The sequence below is a fragment of the Sebastes fasciatus genome, chromosome 20, assembly GCF_043250625.1.
Source record: "Sebastes fasciatus isolate fSebFas1 chromosome 20, fSebFas1.pri, whole genome shotgun sequence".
NCBI lineage: Eukaryota > Metazoa > Chordata > Actinopteri > Perciformes > Sebastidae > Sebastes > Sebastes fasciatus.
The window spans coordinates 10442168-10460865 of record NC_133814.1 but is presented as its reverse complement, the minus strand read 5'-3'; the positions used below and the strand labels follow the sequence as shown (position 1 = coordinate 10460865).

At 42.7% G+C, this 18698-nt stretch overlaps 1 protein-coding gene across 1 annotated transcript in view; it reads left to right on the top strand.

The window, feature by feature from the left end:
- Window positions 1–17653, top strand: part of fscn2b (fascin actin-bundling protein 2b, retinal) — a 56693-nt gene extending 39040 nt beyond the window's left edge. Inside the window, exons 4-9 of the mRNA XM_074619715.1 lie at window positions 5686–5784; window positions 5887–6613; window positions 15083–15239; window positions 16507–16628; window positions 16745–16912; window positions 17115–17653. Coding sequence (XP_074475816.1) covers window positions 5686–5784; window positions 5887–6613; window positions 15083–15239; window positions 16507–16628; window positions 16745–16912; window positions 17115–17320 — 1479 coding nt within the window. The 3' untranslated portion in view covers window positions 17321–17653. The remainder of the gene's footprint in view (window positions 1–5685; window positions 5785–5886; window positions 6614–15082; window positions 15240–16506; window positions 16629–16744; window positions 16913–17114) is intronic.
- Window positions 17654–18698: the final 1045 nt, after the last annotated feature.

The window sequence follows — 18698 nt, the reverse complement described above, 5'->3', positions numbered from 1 at the left end:
AGCTTCGGTGAGAAATCTTCGAAGGTATTCGAAGCTTCGCGGCGCAGCAGGCTGACATGTTCTTCTGTCTGTCTCCATCTCCCCCGTTTCAGTACCACTGCCGCACTACTGTACACACATGCACCTCTACGCACAACAAACAGCGGTATCCGTCTGAGAATAACTGCTAATAATTGTCGCTGAATATGAATAATTAATAATGTTGTGGGGTTATTCCTTAATTCATGTGCTATTTTGGAATTTATACATTATTATTACATACTTACATATAAAAAAATTAAAACATTTTAAAAACGAGGCATTTGAATAGAGATTTGGAGGTCGAATACCATGGCTGCAGTCAAAGTTTTGAAGATTCCAAGCATTCGGTTCAGCCCTACTTCTCGGTAAACATTTGTGTCAGGCGTTCTCAATCTTAGGATTTAAATTATATGCAAACAACTTTTTTTTTATACCCTTTTCACTCTTTTTCACACTAAAGCAGGTACATTTATACCTCAAATATGACAAATCAGTCTAAAAGCACTCAGAATATGCACCAGTGTGTGGGTTTTCCCCATTTCCTTCCCTTTTTCCTTTTGATTTCCGACATGGTCGTCGTACAAACAAGGTTTCCATGTATCGCAAACTCCCAGTGTTTGGTACAAATTTGGGTCCTGATACTAGTTGATGTGTCAGGGATAGAGAGGAAGGAAAGTGAACAAAGCTAGAAAGCAGCAAAAACAACCTTACAGCTTGTTTTTTTTGCTTTTTGCAACAACAAGGACAAGCAGTGGCCTCAAAGATTGATCCAGGTGATCTCTCTTTCATTCAGTTCACAACCTCTGGAATTGAACTGAAGACGAGAGAGTGAGGCGGGAGGAGAATTACTTATAAAGTGGAAAAAGGGAGGAAGAGGATGACTGGAGGAAGAGTATGGAAGGGAGTGTGTATTTGTGGATGTGTTAGTGTGTGTAGGGAGGGGGTGTCTGTGAGAGTAGGGGGGCACTGTGGGGTATGAGGCAGCCCCCCGCAGTCCCAAGTAATGGCAGAATAGAACTTAATAGGGTAGAAAAAGGCTGGAGGCTGTTAACTCAGAACGGTCATTTTGAATTCCCCATTTTCTCCCTCAGTCACTCCCTTCGCCTCTCATCCCTTCTTCCATGCACCTCCTATATCTCTAACGTGGTTTCCCATCCCTGTCTGCCTGTGCAATTTGCCGATTCTCCCCCCCCGTCTCCCTACACCCTTAACCCGTCTCCCACTGGTCACCTTTCAGCTGTTTCCCCCTTCCTTCTCCTTGCTCTTCATCTTCTCCTCCACTACCTCTCTTCCTCTCCTCCTATATAGCCTTCACCCATCCATCCTTCCCTTCTCCCCTCCCTCTCTCCCTCCCTCCCTCCTCCCTCTGTGTCTCCTTGGAGGAGGTGTAATGATAGCTATTTGAGTGTCATCAGAGGACCGCTGTAATGGCTTCTAAAGCACCATTCCACGGTTGCCACGGTGAACCTTGCACAGCCGCCGTCCCGGAATAAGGAGTAGAAAAAAAAAAAACATCTGGTTGGCTATCGACAGGCGTCACCGTGCCGACGGCAGCAGGAGCGCCGGCACAACAGCAGACGATGACGCAGCCCCCGGGGGCCACGGAGAGCGAGCTAATGATGCGTGGGATAGGACACATATGAGGAGGAAGTACAGTAATAGTGATAATAGTGATAGTAATGAAAATAATAGCACTGATAACAATAACAGTATATGACTTTTTTTGATTTGTGTCTGTCTGCGCCTCCTTTTTTTCTCCAAGTGTGTTTTCTGTGTGTGTGTGTCGCACGCATGTTTGTGGTTTTATAGAGAGAGAGAGAGGGAGACAGCAGATGTTTCCCCGATGAGGATTTCAGGCATGGGGGAATGTGATGATCTGATTTCCAATTTATTTGTGTTATTTTAAAGATAAGGAGTGTTGTTACACACATATACACACATATGCACGATGCAGCTCTTCTTACCAACATCTTATCCAAGTAGAGAGGCAAACTGAACGTTTTTTAGTGATGAGATTCCTCCACATCATTAAGTGTGTTTATGAACACACAGATGGACTGCAGTGTTTTTCAAATGTCCTGATGTACTACATAATATAGGCTAAACCACTTAGTTAGGTTAGGTTTAGGAAGAAACAACATGGTTGGGCTTAAAATTACTACGTTTTTACAGTGAAAATGTGACTGGATGTTGTGAACACAGGACAGGAAACAACAGCTGATTGTAAAGTGAAACGTTGCGCACGGGACACAAACAGCGGCCTCCTGGATGAAAGCCCTGTGTTGTTGGGCCCCTTCCTCCCTGCCCGCCCTGTGCGTCTTGTTTTGCTCTTTAAAATACCTAAAGGGTGCCTTATGTGACGGTATCTAACGCCGTGACAAAGCGTTGGTATTTGACGCCCTGGGAATGAGAACGGGCTGGGACCTCCTGTCTGCAGAGCAGCAACGCCATCTGAAGGCTGAGCAGTAGAGCCTTGTGTAGTAAAGAACCTGCACACTTACTTATTACACAGCTTTGTTGAAGATTCAATTCTGATTGGTCAATCACGGTGTTCTGCGGTCTGTTATTTCTTTATAACAGACCGTTGCTATGGGCGCAGTTCTGATGTCGGACTCTGGAGGACCATTTTTGTGTCAAATTATTGATATCTGAAGTAAGTAGCCGTGTAATAAGCGGGATAATGTACAGCTAGCGGGTCATCGTTGTGAAATAAACCCATTCAGGGCGATGTGAGACCTGTGCGTTATCGCGCTGTCGGGGTTTATTTCACAACAATGACCGGCTCACTGTACCCCTTACTAGTACCAGTCAGTCAACAGTCAATACAAATAATTTAGTTGTCCTCATCTTATAGTCACCACTAACAACTACTTAGTTGTCAGTATTGCAATTTTAGTTTTTTTATTTGCTGAAACAGTTGGTAATAGGCCTTTAATAGTCACCAATACAACATTTTGTTTTTGAATGAAGTCTCATTAAATATTCTCAGTTGATATAAATGCTGATGTGAAGAGTCAGCATTTTAATGAACACTTTTCATTATCATATGGCCATTATTAAAAAGATATGACACACATACACGTGTCAGCGTCAGCCTAAATCATCTCCAGGCCTTCAAAACTCTCCAAAAAAATGAAGCATTTTGTAATGGACAACATCATTTATGAACTGTTATAATTAAAAAGTAACAAGTAGAAACCAAATAACCAGTGCCTACTGCATTACAGCAACCAGTAAAACTATAATTATTATTTAATTATTAAAAAAAAGCAACACAATTAGCCACAGGTTTGGCTTCATGTCTGATTCCGGTGTTGGTTCTAGGACATTTTGAAGCATTTCTAAGGTTCCTATTTAAATATCGTGAGGGTTAAAAGGGATCATGTTCATGATAGTAGGGTATTTGGATAGTTGATTTTGAAATCTGTTTTCTTTTTTGCAGAGGCAGGTCTGATCCTGTCTTCTGATCGTATCTACAAAGCTATATTAGTTACATACTGTGGGGATAAAACTAGCAGAGAAAAAAAGCACAGCAGCAACGTTTCGGGCTTGCAACTGGGAAGCCGATCTAAGTCAGCATCTCAGAAATGTGCAGTGAACGTCTGTTTAGTGTTCACACACTCAATTACAGCACTCATGTCCTTCAATATCTGTGTTTGTGTGTACGTATGTGTGTGTGTGTGTGTGACATGCATTGTTTATCACATTTTGCGTAAAGTGCAGCAGTTCAAGTCTGGGTCAGGAGGAGTAAATCTTTGGGTGGGTGGTGGTGTTTACCATGAATCTCGAGACCCTCCGCTGACCTTTGTGTGTGTGTGTGTGGTGATTGCACGCATGTTGCTGTGGGTCAGTGAGTCTACGTGTATGTTTATAGCCATTGACAAGCAGAAGGGGGAGCGTGTGTGCGAGTGTGTGTGTGTGTGTGTGTGTGTGTGTGTGTGTGTGTGTGTGTGTGTGTGTGTGTGTGTGTGTGTGTGTGTGTGTGTGTGTGTGTGTGTGTGTGTGTGTGTGTGTGTGTGTGTGTGTGTGTGTGTGTGAGGAGCAGGGAGGGGAGGGGTCGTGCCGGTAGATTAGCCAGGTTGGGATGATTGGGTTCAGGATTAGATGGATTCAGGAACAGACACGTCTGTTTACTTTGCAAAGAAGACTTATAATAGGCTGATTGGCAAGGTTGATTACTCACACACACACACACACACACACACATGCATGCAGGCGCACTCGCTGCACACACACACTCAGTCATTCAAAACCCCATATGTTGATTAGCTTATTATTGTTTCCTTTACAACACCCGCCATCTCCTTTCCTTTTGCTTGTCTCCCAAATTCGGATGTAAAGTGCGACTCCCTCGGCCTCTCAGACACATCTCCCATTAGGACCGACCCAGAGAGCTTGCAATCAGAGAAGGTGTGTAACTAAACCCCCGGCATAGGCACGTAAGGAGAGCTGCACTCAGGCAACTACCCCAAAGGCACGGGGAGTGCTCTGGTTACCCGGCGCCGTGCGTGCATGTGTGTGCGCGCATTGTTTCTACTTACCTGTCTTTATGTGTCACAGAAAGAGGCAAAGTGCAGAGCTCCGAATAAAGCGCAGAGAAAGGCAGGATTATACACATGGCAGGTTAGAGAAAGGCGGAGAGAGAGAAGGAGAGGATGGGAGGAAAAAGCGACAGAGAGAGGCTTAAGACTACAGAGGCAAGCGCCCTTTGTTGCCGAGTTCGTCTGTGATGGACGGCTTATGTTTAGGGGAAGAGTGAAGGAGTCCTTCAATGCGCTAGCATAAAATTTGCAGGACCGCCGAGGATGTTCTTCTTCACTGATCAAACTTTTGTGTGAGGAACCTGGACTTCAAGGAAGGTGAAGAAGAAGAAGAAGGTCAGTCTATTTGATGTGATCCACAGTTAGTCGCCCAAAGGAGGGGAAAAAACGAAACCCCAGGGAAGGCTAGTCAGGGGGGACCAGGTGATTGAGCCTTCAGGGTGAATAACAAGTCAAGCAAGAACAGGAGTGAGGCTGGACGAGAGAGCACTGCTCAACAAGAGAGGGTCGGCTGCAGAAGTGGAGATAAGCAGTAAAGAACAAAATTAGAGAAAGAGAGGTTGACGCCGGACTAAAGAGAGATCAAAGTTGACTCAAGTCTTTGCTGCCTGATTAGGGTGAGGAGAGTTAGTGGAGCTGGGAGACCCCATCAACAGAACCAGCAAGAGACGGAGGAGAGGAGAGGAGAGAGAAAGAATTACAAGAGGACGCTTGGCAAAAGAAGCCTCTTAAATCTGGGAGCTGGAATTAGAGCCGCAGAAACTGCAGAGGGGAAGCCACAAAAACCACAGTAAGTAAATTAGGAGGCTGTAGCTGGAAAAATGTATAATGAAGGCATGGGCGGGGGAAGGAATTTGCGGTCTTGAGAGTGCTTTATATACTGTACCTTAATGAATTGATTTCCTGTCTTTAAGACTTTCTCATTTCATCATTCTCCATGACTTCATCCCCTTCCTTATTCCTCACCTCTTTAAAAAAACCTTTATACCCCCTCCTCCTTTTTTATGCATACCCCTCACTCCTGCATCCCACGCCAGGTCTCTTTCTCCTTTCCCACTGTTTCTTCCATCCCTAACTTGTCTCACCGCTTGTTCTCCTTTCTGTTACATTCCTGAATCCACAGGTGAAGATGCCGGCTAATGGGAACCGTCCCTTGAAGTTGCAGTTTGGTCTAATCAACCACGAGGGTCGCTACCTCACTGCTGAGGCCTTTGGCTTCAAGGTACAAACATGTCATCCATTATAAAAGAAGAACTGTAACATAAATCTAAGGATAAAAAAAAGTGTTCATGCTTTTATGTTGCAACATTTCCTTGTCTCTCAGTTGAATGCGTCAGCACCCAGCCTGAAGAAGAAGCAGATATGGACTCTGGAGCAGGACTCCCAGGACACCCAGATGGTCTACTTGCGCAGCCACCTGGGACGCTACCTGGCCTCCGACAAGGACGGCAAAGTCACCTGTGAGGCTGACGGGCAAAACTCAGACTGCCGCTTCCTCATCGTGGCTCAATCGGACGGTCGCTGGGCCCTGCAGTCCGAGCAGCACCTCCGCTTCTTCGGCGGCTCTCGGGACTACCTGTCCTGCTTTGCCCAGCTGATAACAGACGCCGAGCTGTGGGCGGTGCACCTGGCTCTGCATCCACAAGCCAACCTGCTGTCTGTGGCCCGCAAGCGTTACGCCCACCTCTCTATGGAGGATGGGGAAATCGCCGTGGATATGAACATCCCCTGGGGTGTGGCAGCGCTCCTGACACTCGTCTACTTGGACGGGAAGTACTGCCTCAAAACCTGCGACAGCCGCTTCCTCAGCAACGACGGGAAGCTCTTGACGGAGAGCGGGAGGGCCACGGCGTACACGCTGGAGCTGAAGTGTGGGAAGCTGGCCTTTAAAGACTGCGAGGGGAAGTATTTGTCTCCCATGGGGCCTACGGGAACCCTGAGGTCTGGACGGTGCTCCAAGCCGGGCAAAGATGAACTGTTTGACCTAGAGGAGAGCCACCCACAGGTGGTTCTGACGGCTGCCAATGGGCGATACGTCTCCATAAGACAAGGTAAGGAAAACACAGACACATCAGCAGTTGGTTTTGCCAGGTGAGGCCTTGCATGCATTCACAAGCCACAGCTCTTACAGCTTCCCTAAAGTCTTACACAGGATCCCAAATGTCTGATTAAATGGCCAAAGGCTGACCCTATGTGCCACTGAGGGTGGTTACATGAGCCTTTAGGTGACACACACTGACCTACATCGAAGCAGAGGGGCAACAAATACTACAACTACTACAGTTACTACTACTAGCCTGTATAGAGTACATACTGTGCACTGATACGCCCCCGGGAAACTGAGCGTACAATTCACAGGAAGTGGGCATGCTTAATATGCATGATTGAGGGCATAGGCCACTCTCTAATGATTGACAACTGATAAGGGATGCATGGTAATTATGGGTAATGTAGTCTGCACATCAGCATGCATCGACACCACATAGGATAATTGAATCTTTCTAGGAAAACAAGATAGATGAGGCTGATATGGGAGACTATCAGCCTAATCTGGGCGACCTGAGACGAACACGTCATTCGTTTTAGGGCTGCAATGGATTTAGGTCAGTCCACTGTTAAGTCTCACACTCGTGACAGATTTATTGTGCACCCATGTTGGGAATAACTACAGAAATAGACTTCTCGACAACAATTTGCAATTTTTTTTGGCATGAATGAGTTTTAAAGGTGCAGTATTTGCGATTTAGCGACATCTAGTGGTGAGATTGCAGATTGCAACCAACAGAAACTTCTACCGCGTGCCTAGTGTGTTGGAGAATTACGGCGGCCGACGCGTTAACACGAATGGCCCTCTCTAGAGCCAGTGTTTGGTTTGTACGTTCTGGGCTACTGTAGAAACACGGCAGCCAGCTTCGTGTAAATGACCCGCTCTGTATGTAGATATAAACTGCTCATTCTACAGTAACGAAAACACTGTGATTTGCATTTTCAGGTGATTATACACTAAAGAAAACATACTTATTATTAATATTATATTCCATTTCTACCAATAGATTCTTGTAAATGCTACACACTGGCCCTTTAATGTGAAAAATGAACATTGTCAGAAAAGGTGTAGTGTTCCTAAAACGGTGGATACTCAAATACGCCAAATCATCTATCATAAATGGTGATCTGTTCGAAAAGCCCCTTTCATTCCCTCTCAAATGTACCTCCTGGCTTTGTTGGGTAATGGTGTTAACACTCTTTTGCCCCTAGGGCTTACTGACACAGCTGCTCGTAACCTATATGCTTTGCAGTGTTGATACTGTATTATGTATTTACTCTTCGGTTTTGTGACGGGGCCATTGGGGTTATTTGATCAGCGTGCAGGCACGACACCACACTGCTATACTGATGGATTACACCTGCTCCGCATTGGCTTCAAAGTTGTGTTTTCCCTCAAAAACAAGGTTCTTTGATCAGTGTTAAACTAGAAAAACTGTAATTGTGACGATCACGTTTCATCTAACCAGAGCCGCAACAGACGGACTTGAACAAGTGTTGATGGTTGAAATGGTTTTGCTGGTCTGATTTGAAACTGGATTTGGGGCGGATTAGCATACACCAACAGTGCTTGTCAGCATACTTGGCCATGACACCCATCCGCAGGCTGCAGATTCTTGTCTGCAGGGTCGAGTTACTTCAGCCCCGGGTGCTGTAACTGAATCTCTCGCTGCTCATTGTTCCTGGGTAGCAGTGGGAGCTTCGGGCACAAACCAAACGACTGGGAGCACTGCAAACTGATTGGTTGAAAGATGCGGTGCAGTATAAAACGCATGCAGTGTACAAAGCAGCTTCATGTACCAACGTATGCACAGACAGAAATACTTGCTCACATTTTTTTCTGTTACTGTCTATCTCTCCCTCTCTCTTCCTACACTTGTTCTGCACAAACAAAAGCTTTATCTTCCTCCGACACACTCGCCCCCACACACAACCGTACCATCCTGCTGCGGCGAGGGGTGAGTTGAGGTGTGTTGAATTATTGATGAAGTTGGCCCCTGTTCCTGGAAGGCGAGGGGGGGGAGTCTGCTTTCAGAAACCCAAGCTGCCTCTCACCTGGGGCCAAAGCTTCTGCCCCTCCGGGTCCCGCTCTAACCCGCTAATCTAACCCGGTTACCCCCAGCATGTCAGTCAGTCAGTCAGTCAGTCAGCGAGAGCTGATGTGCTGCTGAAAATCAAGGAAACAAACTGTTAAACACAAAAATCTATATTATAGGTGAAAGGTTAAATCGTAAAGTTGGACTAAAAGTACAAAATGAAAAAAATTCATCCATGCTAGTGCCTCAGAAATCTTTAAATACACCTTGTTACTTTCTACCTCTGTGTTCGACATGATGATTAAAGGGGATGAAGAGGAAAACGGAAAGCAGAGAAGGGAGGATACAACTCTCAAAGGATTTGAGGAGAATAGGAGTATGTGTGGAGACAGGTGGGCTCTTCATCCTCCCTTATGTCACCTTCGTCTTTACACATATATTAGCACCTTTGTTTCTGCTCCATTTAGCGCAGAGGAGTCACGTCGGCTATCTATTTTAAAGTGATTAAATGGGTTAGTAATAAAAGAGGGTCACCTGTTACGAGGTAGAGCATGAATTTAGATGTAAAAGTGTTTAAGAAACAGCAATGGAGTGCATTTCTGTCTGCCCTGAGTTGTTCTTTATCTTTAGTGCCTGCAATGTGTGTGTGTGTATGTGTGTGTGTGTGTGTGTGTGTGTGTGTGTGTGTGTGTGTGTGTGTGTGTGTGTGTGTGTGTGTGTGTCTTAGCATGTCGTGTAGATCTGTCATCTTGTCTCTCATCGCCTCCCTGTGGTCCGCTCTGCCCTGAAAGTGAAAAGGAGCTGATAGTCCAAAGAGACAAACTTTCCATTAACACACGTGAACACATGCACACAAATACACCCATGCACACGTGATGCATGCATGCACGCACACACACACACACACACACACACACACACAGCCCAGATAAGCGAGAGAGAAAAAAAGGAATGGACTGAAATAAAAAAGAAGAGAAAATGCAGTTGTGGAGGATGAAGGATTGGGAGAAAGAAGGAAAATAAGGGACAGGGGGATAGTGGCATCAGCTTACCATTAATAATAGATGTCAGAGCCAGCTATCGCTGATGGATTAGTTAGGCCTGCTCCACTTGCAGCCTGCAGGTAGGACAACGCCGGAAAGTGGAGCTGGATCTGGGGTCTGGTCCAAAATGTGGCACTCCTGTTTTTTGTGTGTGTGTTTGTGTAGATGCACCGGGTAGTGTGCTGATTAGGAGCGTACCGTTGCATAGTTTATCGGCGATCCTGGCTATGATGACAACACCTTATTTCGCATGCTTGACCAACTGCTGTGTCAAAGATGGTCATCAACACAGCTATTGATATCCTCAGATTGCCGGCTTGGATTTCAGCGTATCTAATCTCTTTCTCCCCCCCGTTCTCTGTTTCTTTCTCTTCCTCCGTCCTCCTCTCCTTCCTCCATCCCCTCTCCTCTCATCTATCAGAGAAGCGGCTGCGAGGTCCCAGCTGAGCCCTGTCGGAGGATCATTTCTGGGTTGAATTAGTGTGAAATGGACACATGGAATAGGTAGACAAAGCATGACATTGAGTCGGGATGAGAGAGAATGAGAGTGATGGGGCCCCCAGGCATAGGTGCGGAGTAGAGGGGCAGAAATGTATGCTTCAAATGCACTTAAGATCAATGATAATTTCACCAGTTGTAAGACCTCATGATACCTAGTTTATCGGGTGTGAATACGATGTGATTAAAGCGTCCCGGTAGCTCAGTAACCATGACATCTTTGTCGCAAGTCATCCCCTTTTCTCCCTCCTCCAGTTTGTATCTACGGTCAGATATCAAATTAAAGCCAAATGCCCCAAAAGATTCATAAAACAGATGCGATTCACAGCCATGAATCACAGATGTACAATCTTAAGAAGAATTTTTTTTATTTTATTTTTTCAATCAAAAAGCCGTCTGTAACCAGGCTCTTCAAACCGGTACGTGAATGTGCATCTATGTTGGATTATGCAGATGTAATTTATATGCATGCATCCCTCGGTAGCCTTAAACCACTTGATGCAGCGCATCATAGGGGGCTCAGGTTTATTACTTGTGAAGCCATAAGAACACATCACCAAAGAATATAGGAGAAACCTGAGTTGACCTCACTTAGGACATGCAGACCATATCTTTGTCTTTGGTTGCCACGTTAGCAGCATGCATGGGATGGCATTGTTGGTCAATCGGTTGGTCCAACACTTTGGTCCAAACTGAATATCTCAACAACTAGCAGATGGATTACCGTGACGTTCTGTACAGACATTCAAGGTCTAGCGGAGTCTAGCGGTAAAGAGGTGTATTGTTTAATTTGTCCAATACTTTGGTGTATGACGAAATACCTGCATATCTAATGACATCACTGTCAGCCTTATCTTCACTTTGTGTTTTGTGCATGATGGTTTCTTTGATACTGGAGGGTTTTGATGACAGTAGCTCTGGACATGAAGATGTACGCTGAGGCTACTGATGCTGAGGAATACAAACATCAGTATTGTTAAGCAATTTATTCAATACAGGATTTACTTTAACAAACATAACATCCCCCACACTCCCACCCGTTCTCTCTTAACTTTTCCCTTTCTTACAGGGCCATAATCAACACACATTTTCAGAGTATCAATCAGACAATTAGACAGTTAAATGGCACCTCTAACAAAATGAAGATACACATAAACAGAAAATAAATATATAGAAAATAAATAATAAATAAAATAAAATGATTTTCAAAAACAAGAATCCATTCCCTTCTGAGGGTCTACCACTATTGTGAATTTATAGAGGAATACATGTTTGTGCTTTTTATGAATCAGATCATTTAGAAGCAGAACTGAGACCACATGAGCTTTCCAAGTTAGGACTGATTAGGAAACCTTAAATGGTTACCGCAACTGCCTCAACCTTGCTGCTACAAAACGGGCAAATAGTTTTCTTGGCCAAATTTCCAAATTGGGAAGCCAGAAGCTTTCACTAGCCATGTTTTTTCCCAGAAATGCTTGGCCTTCAGCTGTTATGGTTATGGCTGCAGGAAAGGAAGGAGGTGCTATGACTTCCAAAAGCTGATGGATGCTCTAGAAGTCTTTGTTTTTTACAGAAACAGAACTGCTTCAGCTGAGGAACTCTCCTTCAGTTCATGTCGAAAATTTTAATTAAATTTAAAGATTTGTTCGTACATGTACTAAATACTGTACCTCTAGCGAGCGTGTTTGCACCGCTGTGCTTAAATACAGCCTCACTGAACCACTTGCATGGCTTGCCTCATCTCTGTTAGACTTAAGCCCCTTTTCCACCACAGGAACTTTCCCCGGAACTAGGAACCTTTTGAGGAACTCATTGTGTTTCGACCGCAAGGACCAGCATCTAAATTAAGTTAATTTTCCGGGGACATTTTATCCCCCAAAAAGGCCCTGGTCGAGGGGTAGTACTTTCCGGAAGTTCGGGAACTTTCGGGGGAAGAGTTTGCATGGGTGACCGTCGCTGATTGGTCAAACACAACTAGTGTACCACTTCATTCATAAAACAAGATAGTACAAGTACAAGTACTCTAGTGTGTGTTTACCGCTGTGACCATGTCATGTTGCTTTTTCATACGTCAATGGACTAATTTGCCTAATCTTTGCAGGTCTTTAGACAACAATGGGCTGAAGGAACCTTTTAGTTCCTTGTAAAGTAGTACCAGGAATAAAATTACCAGGAACTTCTTGGTGGAAACCCAGCTTTATATTCACTCTCGTTTAGCATTGTATTGTTCTTTGTTACCCTTTTATGATCGTTTTGGAGGACAAAATGATATTTTTCCATGCCTGTAGGTTACCAATAACCTCATTTCTGACGTTTCAGTCTTTAAATAATTTTTATTTTTTAATGCACTGTTGTCAAATAGAGTTTGATTCGTATTGGTTAAAGAAAAGTCCCCTCTATACAAGAGTATACTTTGGGTCCTTTTAAGATGTACAAAACAAAATAGCACATTAATGCAGTTAAATTTTTTGGCACGTTTTCCATATGTTTGATCAGCCATCGCTCCGTTAGCTGGAGGGTTGAGAGGGCTTGGTAATTATCTGTACATCCCGCTAAGTGTGGACCATAAAATCCTCTGGTCTTTTCCTGTTTTTCCTTTATTCTTTTATTGAGGGGATTGAGGGATTGGACGGGTAGCACTTGAAAGCTGATTATATCAGAGCCCCGCTGTGAAGAGGGCAGATAGGCAGGGCCGGAGGTGGGGTGATGGTGGGAGGCGGGGGTAGAGGGGGTAGAGGGGGTCAGGGGTAAGGAGGGAGGAGAGATGGGGGAAGGGAGGAAGGTAGAGAAGGGGGACCAGAGAGGGGAGCAGGGAGAGATAAGAGGGGGGGGGCGATGAGCTCAAATGAGTGTTGTTAAAGGATTAAGAAACTGTACTGGGATGCATCTAATTTGGGATTTACAGTAGCTCTCTGCAATCTGCACTGTAAAAAAAATAAAATGACAGAAAAAAAATTTAAAAACTATGTTTCATTTTGGATTTATATGTAATTGGTCTTAGATTTACAGTATTTTTTGTAATCACAATCGTAATTATCTGTATTTAAGCTTTTCTTGATCATTTTTAAAGATAATTAATCTGTTTTTTTAGAGGTTTATGACTCTATTTTAACAAATAATTTATGTTAGAAGAAAAGGATTTCATGGAATTCTAAAAATATTTCTTGTAAAAATACAGATTTCTTTTGCAAAACTTCCGAGTTAATGTAAATTTGGGCTTTTGTAACATAAAATGACATGTTTCATTTGTGATTTATATGTAAATGGTCTTAGATTTACGGTGTATGACTATTCTAACAATAAATATATGTTAAAAGTAAAATATTTCTTGTAAAATTACAGTAATAAAGGCTAATTATATAAAGATAATTACTGTTTTTTTTACAGTTTATTTATGTTAATTAACGGACAGTATTTTTCCATTTTTTAACAGACATTTTCTGGCGCCCCTACTGCCGGAAAATTTCCATTATTTTACACTTTTCTTTTTTACAGTGTGTCTCTTGGTGGTGAGAAATTGCTTTCTTTTCTGCCAACATTTATGATAATGCTGACGCTTGAAAATATTGTAGTGGCCTGTTTTTATGTCACAAAGGACTTCTGAAACAGAGAAGAGGTTAATAGCAAAGCTGCCGCCAAAGCAGAGAGGGAAGGATGTTGTGTGATATGTTTCTCACGTGTTTGGCACCAATATCCTGTTTGATGTGTTAGCAATGAAAATGCTAAAATAATTGGTTTCTGAGTGGTTTCTATAAAGTGTTTGGCAATCAGAGGTGTCAATTTAATTGATGCAGAGTGTGAGTGTTATCTCTGCTATCTCCGTATAGCACATATTTTTTGTAAGCATCTACACATTTAGTGTGTGATCTCTTGTCTCTGGAAGATTTTCCCACACGGGCACATACATATAGTGCATTTATTTTATTTACATATATATTCTGTCCATAAATGCATCCAGAACCACAATCAGTGAAAATGTATTTACCCCTGAGGAAAGTACATGCTTGGCAGGTCGGATCAAGGGTGCAGTTTAAGACGGAATCGCTTAAAAATAACTCAACATTCCTGGATCAAATGTGATTACCAACTCTTTCATGCTGGGCCAAGCTAAACATAACAATACAACCTGATTAGCAAGCCGCTATGTCGCCGTTTTCCCAAATTACTTTGTTGGTTTTCGCCACTGAGAATCCAGAAAGCAAAAAAAAAAGAGGTCTGTAGAGGAATTTGTTTCATTTCATGCACAAATTATACCTATTCAGTATGTATTTTTGTGAATACACATATTGATGCAGCTTTAAAGGAATACTTCACCCCCAAAATTACCATTTGTATATCAGTTACTCACCCCGTGTTGCCTTGAATTCTTGAAGACCTGTGTTTTTCTTGAATGCCTCCACGGTGAACGAACAATAAAGAAAAGTCTTGATGAGTTGTGGTAAATGAGGGCTGCATTTAACAAGAGCAAACTTGGATTATACGGCATGAGTTGCGTGAGAGTTTGTAAACGGATGTTTTTTAATATAGTTTTGTTGTTGTTAAACGCAGCCCCCATTTACTTCAATTCATCAAGACTTTTTCTCCATTTTTTGACTCTTTGTTCACCGTGGAAGCCTGTGAGCAAAACAAAGTTTTCTTCAAGAATTCAAGGTAACACAGCGTGAGTAATTGATATACAAATGGTCATGTTGTGGGTGAAGTATTCCTTTAAGTTTCACCAGTAGTTGCACATATGCGATTTACTGCAATACAATTCAAAAATGACTAAAAGTGACCATTAATACAAAATATTGTGAGCTGCAGAAAATGGATGGATTTCTAGTCCAGACACTAAATAGTTCTCAAGTTTTCATGCCGAAGTATTAATGACATCACATGCTTGCTATGCCCCTCCCAGGAGTAAGCCTCGCAGCCAATCAAGAAGACGAGACAGACATGGAGACGTTTCAGATGGAGATCGACAAGGAAACCAGGAAGTGCACGTTCCGCACCAGCCAGGGGAACTACTGGGATCTGGTGGCCCACGGAGGCATCCAAATCACTGCCACTGAAGTGTGAGTGAATGCTCTCATATGAACGTGAATACATCATTAACTGTATGTGTCAGTTCTACATTTTATAATGCAGATATGGGTTTACAAAAAGGAACTGTTCTGTAGTTACTTCACTATCGAAACATAAAAGTTCCCCTTTAATCCTTTTCCAATACACCCCTCTTTTTCATAGGCCCATTTTGTCTTTTTTAGAGGGGTACATGGGGTCTTTAGGGGGAGATAGCAGGTCAACAGTAGATGCCACATAGAAGTGGTGTACATCATCTGAAAGCTGGGAACCTGAAGATTAATTTGAGATGCAGCTCAGCACTGTGTGTCATGTTGCTCTAGTCATAAATCAGCAATTAAAGAAAATTATTAATTAATTAATTAATTAAAATACATTTTGAAAATGTATAAGGGCTTAGAACATTATGATAGAAGTATATGATGGCCATTCCCATGCTCACTTTTGTGTCATACGTTGTTGCAGCAATTTGTCATTGATACCAATTGTTACACAGATTTGGTGCTAAATCGAACAATTTTTTACCACTCAAGAATTGATAAAAAATGATAAATAATCCCTCAAAAATACCACATTAATCACATGCAACCTTCCACTAATCCACATGAACTATGACGTCTGACTTCACAAGTTATAAATGTAAATAGTAATAAATGACTTATGAGAAATAAAGTGTATTTCACGACACAATGGCAGATATTTATTTAAGGAATAATGCAAAATTGTCACAGAACACAAGAAAAAGGGACATTGAAAATGCAAGTCAGTCATGGAAATTAGCATAAATTAATCTTTTAAAAATAGAAGTGATTGAAGACTAACACTGAAAGAATTAAAATAATAGGGATAGTTGCTTGCATGCATATACTGTAGTGATAAATTACTGATTTGAGTAATGTGAGATCTGAACCCCCTAAACGTATCTTGACAAATCTGATTTTATAAAAAAAACATGCATTCAATATGTAATCATAATATTTCCATTGGTGGAAAGTAACTATGTACATTTACTCAAGTACTGTACTTAAGTACAATTTTGAGGTACTTTTAATTTACTTAAATTTTTCAATTTCATGCTAGTTTATACGTTTACTTCACTACATTTCAGAGGGAAATCTTGAAATTCTCACTCCACTAATTTATCTTACAGGTGGAGTTACTAGTTAGCTTTCTTTACAAATTAAAATTTTTCAAACAAGACATATGATCACTTAAAAGCAAGGTGGGTCTAATTTTCTCCCCTGTGATGCCCAACTGCAGGACAGCAAACTCCATGTTTTCAGTGGAGTGGCTTGGCCACAAGGTGGCACTCAAGGCTAACAATGGAAAATACATCTGCACCAAGAAGAACGGCCAGCTGCTGGCTGTCAGTGATTCTATAGGTGAGAGGGAGTTTTAGGTTTTGTTCTCCTCTACCCATCTCTTCACTAATATACCTCCTCCCTCTGATTTACCTTGTGTTCCCTCTGATGTGTCTTTTCCTGTCACCTTTTGTCAGGCGAGGACGAGCAGCTCACTTTGAAGCTGATCAACCGACCCATGCTGATCCTGAGAGGAGAGAACGGATTCATCTGCCACCACAAGAACTCCAACACGCTGGACGGCAGCAGATCCGTCTACGACATTTTCACCCTGCAATTCAGTAACGGGGCGTACAACATTAAAGGTCAGGATGTACTTCCCACTCAAACAAGATTGATTTAATCGCTACTTCTTGTTTTTTTGCTCCCTTCTCTCAAACAAATCTGTGTTTCAGCAATGAAAAAGTGTAGTGCATTACTTGATCGCACTCTTGTTAATCCACTTTGAATCACTGACACACTGCTGCTGCTGCTGCTGATTTACTGTTTGTGTGTTCAATCTTGCAGGCGTGGACGGCCGGTTCTGGTACGTGAACAGCGCTGGGCTGGTGTGCTCGGACGGCGAGGCCCCTGAGGATTTCACTCTGGAGCTCCTGGAGCACGGTCGCCTCGCCATCCGTGGCAAGAACCGCAAATACCTGCGTGGAGACCAGGGGGGCACGCTGAAGGGAGACGGGTTCAGCCTGAGCAGCTCGGCCCTCTGGGAGTATTAACACAATCCAATATTAATCCTAACTGTGACCCCTCTCGTCGTTGAGTTGATCGGCTGATATTCACCAATGAAGAGCCAGCATCTGTGGTATTTTGAGGTGGAAGACAGTTGCTCATCAGAGACGAGTCACAGCCTGTACTGATTTCACCCCACTGTTTTTCTCTTTCTTGATACAAAGAGGTTGCAACAGAGAACTCACAACAGATAATGTTGAAAATTGGTGAAAGTACATGAAGAACTGAGCCAAGAAAAGACTTGATGGACTGAACAATGTTTTGAGTCAGTGCTTGATTTCAGAACGGCAAAAAATAGTGTGAATGAACATTAGAGTTTTTGTGTTGTTCCTTTCGATTTTTCAACGAGCATCCGCTGCAAAATCTATTTATTATCTGAGGCTAAACTACAGATTAAAAAATCCTTCTGTAGATTGCTCAATGTCCTTGAACCCCTGCAGATGCAAACTATATCTTTTCATGGCATCCTCCTCCTCCTCGTCTTTATCTCCCCAGCCTTTCTACAACTCCTTACAGGTATTACATTATTGACTGCAAGGCACCAAAGCGGTGACACAGGTGTGTAATGAATGATGACACTCATCCAGTCGAAGAAGTACGACGAATCAGAGTGCCATTTGAGACAGACGTAGTCACCGTTACAAGTAAGGTCACCTTTAACAAGTCATTAGCATGGTACTGCTGTCTGAGGATATTTATTAGTGATTGGGTTTCTAGACTGTAACTAAGACTCAAGCACATGGTAGCACGGTGCTAATAGGATCGTTCCAACCTGCAACTGGAAGGGGGTGGATTTAGCATTTGTTCCTGTTTTGTTTTTCTACATTTCTTCTTTCTTTTATCAACATAAAGATCAAAAAAATGCACTTATATGGCTGGTTATGTTCTGTTTTAGTAATGTCACATTGCAACATATCCTCATACAGTTCGTATGATATCTTACGAAAAGCATTTTTTGTGCGTTCTCCTACAAACGTCCAGCACCACGTGTCAGTTTACGCATGTTACACGCCTACAGTCTTTTCAAAATAAACTTCCATCTTCACAGGAAACCAGGATTGTAGGAATTGGGTCTGGTTTGTGTTATACCATAGACTGTATATAAAGAATTTATAACATAAATGTACATACAGTCTATGTGTTATACAGACCGACTCATTTATTGGACAGTTTTGCAAACAATCATCCTGCACCATCATCGCTACATGGACCCACAACTCAGCCTGTATAACTATTTGTTTCCTCTTCTTGATTTGTTTGTAAAAAAAAAAACAAGGTGAACATGACCCAGAACTAAAAGACAACAATTTATCTTCTGTTTTGTTTTTACCTTAGTCCTGACCAAATGAACTGAACTACAGGTGT